This window comes from Hydra vulgaris, chromosome 01, assembly GCF_038396675.1.
Source record: "Hydra vulgaris chromosome 01, alternate assembly HydraT2T_AEP".
NCBI lineage: Eukaryota > Metazoa > Cnidaria > Hydrozoa > Anthoathecata > Hydridae > Hydra > Hydra vulgaris.
The window spans coordinates 1995790-2002901 of NC_088920.1; the positions used below are offsets into that span (position 1 = coordinate 1995790).

The 7112-nt window shown below is 23.1% G+C and overlaps 1 protein-coding gene across 3 annotated transcripts; it reads left to right on the forward strand.

The window, feature by feature from the left end:
* Window positions 1-1102: 1102 nt before the first annotated feature.
* On the forward strand, window positions 1103-6248 carry LOC136075009 (uncharacterized). 3 transcript variants are annotated; one of them, XM_065787202.1, is made up of 2 exons: window positions 1103-1327; window positions 5533-6248. In XM_065787202.1, the coding sequence occupies exons 1-2, from the start codon at window positions 1303-1305 to the stop codon at window positions 6150-6152; spliced, it is 645 nt and encodes a 214-aa protein (XP_065643274.1). In that variant the 5' UTR covers window positions 1103-1302; the 3' UTR covers window positions 6153-6248. The 3 variants fall into 3 exon arrangements, 1 of the variants encoding a protein (XP_065643274.1); XR_010635636.1 differs by lacking the exon at window positions 1103-1327 and adding an exon at window positions 3066-3600; XR_010635635.1 differs by lacking the exon at window positions 1103-1327 and adding an exon at window positions 3624-5167.
* Window positions 6249-7112: the final 864 nt, after the last annotated feature.

A 7112-nucleotide genomic window follows, 5' to 3' on the forward strand; every position in this document is an offset into this window, starting at 1 on the left:
ACGAATGTCGATTGCACCATTTTAATTCATGGAAGTTAAAAAGCTCTTATCGCAACAATCTTTTGTACTAAATGCCAACATATCAATGGACTCCGATGTTTTAGAAATTATTGATGGCGACATTGACACTGTTAAAAAAAATGAGTTGCTGGTCTCTTATTATGAAAGTCCTGCTGCAAGAACTTTTTTCATAAGTTTTATAAGCAGTTAAAATTCATTTTGTAAAAGCGAGTATGGTTGTGTAACAGTAGGTATTCATCTTTGTAATAATCAAGAAGTTTAATAATTAAATATTTATTTTTTTATTTTAAATACATTTTAGCCTAATTTAGTTACATTACATTGCTAGAGAAAATTGGTGGAGCTGAGCTGGTAAAAACCATTGCATATGTTATGTCGCGACGTTACTAATTTTTGTCAAAAATAAACAAGGATGGTACAGGAAATTTTGGAAACTTCCATTTCGAAAATCCTCTATATATAAAGTTGTTCTGTATAATTCCAATTTTGATTTATGAATGTACATCTAAAATGCTAACTATTTCACCCTAGTTTTTTGCGGTTACAAATCAGGTCACGAAATCAGACGATCAAAATACGAACATGGAAGATGATGTTGCACAAAAACAGGGGTATGACAATCAAGCGGTAGACGAAGGTTTTTGATGATGCTTAAACCTGAGAAAACAGTGATCCAAAATATGTTTATGAGTTTATTAATTTAATTAGTAATCTTTGACTTAATCTTAAATTAAACTTATTTTCTGCTGAGATTAGATTTAAAAAATATTTGATAGTAATTGTTACTACAAAATTTCTACTGCAAAAGGCTTGATCATTTTTTTTTTTAATTATTAAGCATAAACGAGCACGAACATTTTTTCTCTAAATCCTCACTATAGGAAAAAGTTTATAACTTTATATAAAGTTTTACAATATAAAAGTAAACTATAAGTAGTATAGTATAAAAGTTTATAAACATATTATAATAGTTATAAAAAATATAAAAAATAAGACCAGGTCTTTTATAACTATATCTCATTTAAAAATTTCATTTTTTTAATTATATCTTATTTATAAATTTCATCACTTTTATAATTATATCTTGTTTATAAATTTCAAGATTCCGAATAATAATCCTATAATAGTCGTCTAAAATACGTTTGAATATCGATGTTTTATGGATGTTTTCTCTTAACGTTAATCTGGATTTTGTTCTAAACGGATAATCGACCAAATCTGAAGTTTTGTCTTAACGTTCTTTTGACGTTTAAAAGATGTTTATGCGTTTACTGGGTAATTATGCAAGTAGACTACAAGTATTCAGGTTAACACCATCTGAATTTTTTTTTTTTTTTGTAATATAGTTTTGTAAAAATTATTTCAAATTTATTTTCACAAGAATAGATAAGATTTAGGCGAAATCACGGTTTTTATTTAAGTTTCTAATCTACATTGCCTGTGGTGCAATAATGTACATTGGCAAAATTTTCGCCCCCCTGCCCCAAACGTGAGAGTAACAAGTTCATGAAGTATTTTTTGTACTATTCTTACTAGACTTATATTCATCGATAAATTTTAAGTTTCATAGTATTATCTATTAGCGTTTAAAAATTATTACCATAAAAAATTTGCAACCCCCCCAAATTGAGGGGGGTTTAAACTTTATATGGTCATAATTTTTGAACGCTAAAACATTTTAAAATGAAATCTAAAATTTATAGATGAATATAAGTCTAGTTAAGAGTAGTACAAAAAATACTTTATCAACTTGTTGCTTTCACGTTTGGGGCAGGGAGGGCGAAAATTTTGGGGCTTTTTTGTTCCCAGCCTCCAATCATCGCAATTTTTTGCAAACCCTCATTATTTGACATAAGTATAAACATATAAATGTTTGGAGTTTGCTCCATGTCTGGAAGTTACCTATCTCGAACACCTAAAAATTCTTTCTTCGCCTATGCTTTTGTACATATAATTAAAACATATTTATTTATATTTTTAAATATTTTTTTTGTTCATTTTTTTTTTTTAATATATTAGTAATTCCTCCTATTTGCCTTTAAAATGGATGACAGTGTGAGATTATTTAATCTTGAAAGTTCAAAAGATATAGCGGAATTTATTAGTCAAACAAAATTTAGTCTAAAAATCTATTAGTCTAACAAAATACTATATTTTCTCAACCTTTTGTTAGAGAAATGTTTTCTTAAAGAGATATTCTCATGAATTAGTGATGTCTTAAACTTATTTCAAGAAGTTCAAAAAATTAGGGTTACCAAAAGAATTCAGTGATATTTTACACCGTTTTAGAACAATCCCAAGATAACATAAGAAATGAAAATAAAAGAAAAAGATGCCAGACATTCACAAAATAAACGATTAACAAGGCATAATGCCATCCACCTAATTGTTTGACACACCTAAAAAACTATTGCGGAAATTGCGTAAAAACTGTAGCAGGTTTTGACGTTCAAAAAGATATGTTCGAACATGATGATTAACATATTAAATTAATATTATATAAATGTTACACTTCTTTTCAAAGAATTCAGAAAATTTTTTTCAATTTTTTTATTATATAATTAGCTTTTTAAAATAGTCACCCGAAGTTTATGTCAATTTGATAAATGCGCCTCTTATTTAAAGTAGCAGTTGTGATGGAATTTTTAGTTATTGTAAATATTTCATATTTGTTCAAAGATTATTTAAGCATATTATTAAAAAAACGGTTACGGTTTAAAACTGATTTCAATAGGAAACATCAAGAAAACAATAAATACAAGTATTTTACATATAAAATAACAGTAACCAAATCTATTTTTTAATTTTTTATTTTATTTATTTCACATCAATAAAATTATTAGTTTATGTTCTCCAACGAAAATATATAATTTATTATTTATTTCACATCAATTAAATTAATAGTTTATGTTCTCCAACGAAATTATATAATTTATTATTCGACATATCAAGCTTTTAACGTTATTTAGATAACGTTAAAAGCTTGATATGTCGAATAATAAATTATATAATTTCGTATTATATATAACCATAAGGTTTAGACCTTATGGTGAAGCCTCAAATACTTTCATTTCAAATATAATTAAACTAACTACTTTAAACGCTATAAATATACCATAATTAATGTAATAAAACTGAGTAAATAAATATACCATAATTAATGTAATAAAACTGAGTAAAATACATTTCAAAAAATTCATTTCAGAAAATATAAAAAATCTTCGTGAGACCTGGAAAGGCATAATTAGATTAGATTTGGTTCAGTTAACTTATGTATGTTTAATTAATGTATGTTTTATCAACTCTAAGCAGTTTGGAGGTACATTATTGACATTTTCGACATTTATTAGACTATATATTTCATAAAAACGGTTGCCATAGTTACGATATCATTCTATAAAACTAAACGGTTGATTCAAAATTTTTTCGAATATGTGAAGAGATCTTTTTAAAGTTCGATCGTCGAGTTTTATGTATATACAACCTAACGTTTTTTTTTTTCTTAAAAAAGTTTTACGAATTCATAGCGTCACCATCGTTTATTAAAACATACACGGGTAACAAAACTTCCTAAAATTCGTAAGTAATTTATATATAGTAATATATACTTGTAAGTAAATTCTTCAGTTTTATATTCATTTATTTGTTTTTATTAAAAAAGTTTTTTGTTTTAAAAGTAAATTTATATATTTCTAAAACAATAACTTACGACGACTGTCTTTTGTATAGAATTGATGATAATAAGTATTCTTTTGTTGTGGATATATTAGTTAAATTATATTATAAATATACAAGATTAAGTTGCTAAAATATATAAACCTTTCAATTTAATGTAACATTTTTTATAATATTTTGATTTCTATCTATAAGCTTATTCTTTTTAATATAAAATAGCATATAGATACGTGTTTATAATTTTCAAACTGTTTATATATTTAATCGTTATATGTTAATGGAAAGAGTTTTAAATTAATATGAAAATGGTGAAATATTTTATAAAAACGAACGATTTTATATTGTTTCATCTCCATTTGGGTATGAAAATTCTTTATAAGAATATTACAACTTGAAAATAACGTTTTAACGAAATTGAAGTTTTGTATTCGTTAATTTGTTTTTTTTTTTTTTTAACGTATGGAAATATAATATGAGTTTCCTCTTGGAAATACGATAATTGAGTATGAAAGAGTAAATTTTTCAATTAAAGGGTACATTGAAAATAGATGTAAAAAATTAAATAAATCTGTTGAAAAAGAAATCAACCTGCCTTCAAAACGTTAGTGGTGCAAAAAAAAAAATGCATATTTATAAACCTTAAAAAATTCTTAAGTTAACACATCATCTCGCCACAAAAACTCTACACTGCAAAAAAAATGTTATCGTCGCGTGGAAAACATTGTTTTTACAAATTTTTTACTTTAAAAAATGTTTGCCATACTTTTCTATGCCAAAAACTAGTACATTATGATAAATGTATGTACGTATCTATGTCATACTACTTTTATAACATACTGAGGTATTATTCAATTGCATTTTCAACCGACTGTTTTTAATCGTTTCTTTTTCGTTCTATATGTTTACAACATTTGTTCAATATGGTACTGTTTTTAATGTAAGTCGACATTTCGTCTAAGTTGAATATTTCTTTTGCAAAAAGTTTCAGAGAAATATTGTTTTTATGAAACAGTTGTGAATGAGAAATTATTTTCTTGTTTACGTTAAAATGTTTGTTACATGGATTTATTTTTTACTTTTTAAAACAATATGTCATTTGATGCGATTTTATGGTAAATTTTAAATTTAATTGGTTATCGGTTTATCTAAGGTATGTTTGTTGCTTGTTTTAATATATTATATATATTACATTTCGTAGCTATGCTTTAATGATGAAATAATGTTGGCTAAGATGTGTAAATGTCTCTTTATTATGAATCTTTCTAATTTCTTTGTATATCACCATGACAGCCTTTTTTCATAAGTCTTGCGTATTTCTGTTTAGACTTTAATCGCTCAGTATAAATCAAGAAACGCATTTTGTATCACATATTATATTTTATCTTATAAAATTTATAAAAATATATCATTTGGAAGACAGATAAAATGCGAAAATGCGGATATTTTCAACGGGTTAGTTATGTGAATTAAGGTGCGAAATATTTTTCCTAACTTTTTTTTCTGCACTTTATTCTACACTTATATATTTTGTTAAAGAGTTTTAATATTTTTAATTTTTTTTAAAGAATTATTTTATTTAAAAGTTTCACTATTTTAATATTTTTATATATCATTTTAATTTAATATTTATTTGTGTATATAATATTATTATGTAAAAAATAATCTATTTAATAAAAATAAAAAATATATATGATTTTTTTATTCAATCATTAAATTCATAAAAATTAATAAAATTATGTGTATGAATATGTAGAATATTATAATGTATATAATTTTGATTATTATTTTAATAATTTATTTGTTTATTTTTATAATTAATATTTAATTTTACTTTAGATCGTCTAAGAAAAAGTGAATATCGAAACGATTACCATGATTTATTCGTTGAATGTTTTTATGAAAGTCAATCATCATTTACTGATGAAATAAAATCAATTGTTGATGAACAATGGTGGATTTCGATTGACGATGGAAAAACTTCTTACTTAACTTCTTGCGAAAATTATTTCATAAATCATTACTTAAAATCTGGAAGAAAGTTATGGTCGGAGCAGAAAGTTACGGTAGAGCAGTTAAGTGTTGATAAAAATATTTTAAGTGATGAAGAAAAAAAACTTTTAATACAATGTTCAACTAATGTTCGCAAAGTCTACTTTTGGTGTCCAATTAATTTTGAAGGATGGAAACCGAAAGATAAGATTAAAAGGTTGGAGATATGGATCTCAGGTTATTTAATTATAAAAAAAGATTTTGAAGAGAATTTTCTTCCGTGGATTAATCTTTGTGAAGAATTATATCTTTCACTTCACAACGACATTGATTTTATTAAAGAAATTTATGAATGGATTCGTTGTTCGAATGTCAAGAAGTTTAGTATCGAGTACCGTGGAAAAGTTTTTCGTAACCTCGATGAATTTAAAAAGCTTTACAACACGATAAAATATTTAATATTTTAAATATATTAAAAAAAAACAATAATTATAAATAAATAATGAAATATTTAATGTAATAATTTATAATAAATATGTTTTTAAATATACAAATTAATTTTACTAATTTATTAGATTTATTATTTAAAAGTTTAAATTTTTATTAATAAAATATCATAAAATAATTCGTTTTCAAATAAATTAATATTATAATTATAATATAAATTAATAAATTATTAATTTATTAAATATAACTATTATTATGGTATATAAATTTTTATAATTTTTTTATTGTTATAATTATTTTTTATTGTTATTATTATTAATAATATTATACTTTTTAAATTACGGTACCTAATTTATTATTTATTATTTACGGTACATAATTTATTGTTTTTTTTTTGTTATATTTTTATTTTATATTATATTTATATTATATTCTCAGTTTTTAGTTATTATGTTATTAATATATAATTTTTTAAATAATATTGTTTATAAATATTTGTTAAATATTTTATGTATACTTTTGTTTTTTATTATGTTTAAGAATTTTTACTAAATATGCAAATTAAATATATATATTTTTTTAATTTTGATATAATTTCTTTTCAAATAGTATCGTACCATATTTCAGATAAAGTCATAATTTTTTGATTTGGTTAAATTTTGAAAAAATTTAATTTTATAATAAATATAAAAATTATTTATATATTTATTTTGCACTTTTTATACACTTTTTACACGAATTAATGTTCATAAAAAATAGTTTTTCAAGGTTTTCGCCATTGTTTATTTAAGGGATATGCGTCGTCAAGAAAATAAAAAAATTCGATGGTTTAAGTAGAATTTTTCGTCGAAGCTTTTCAGTTCGAAATTTCATGTTTTATCTCACGTTTTTACTTAGTTTTAAACCGTCTCTAAATTTTATTTAATCGATCAAAATTTTATAAAATATAAAATTTCAATAAATATTAAAACAAATATTTT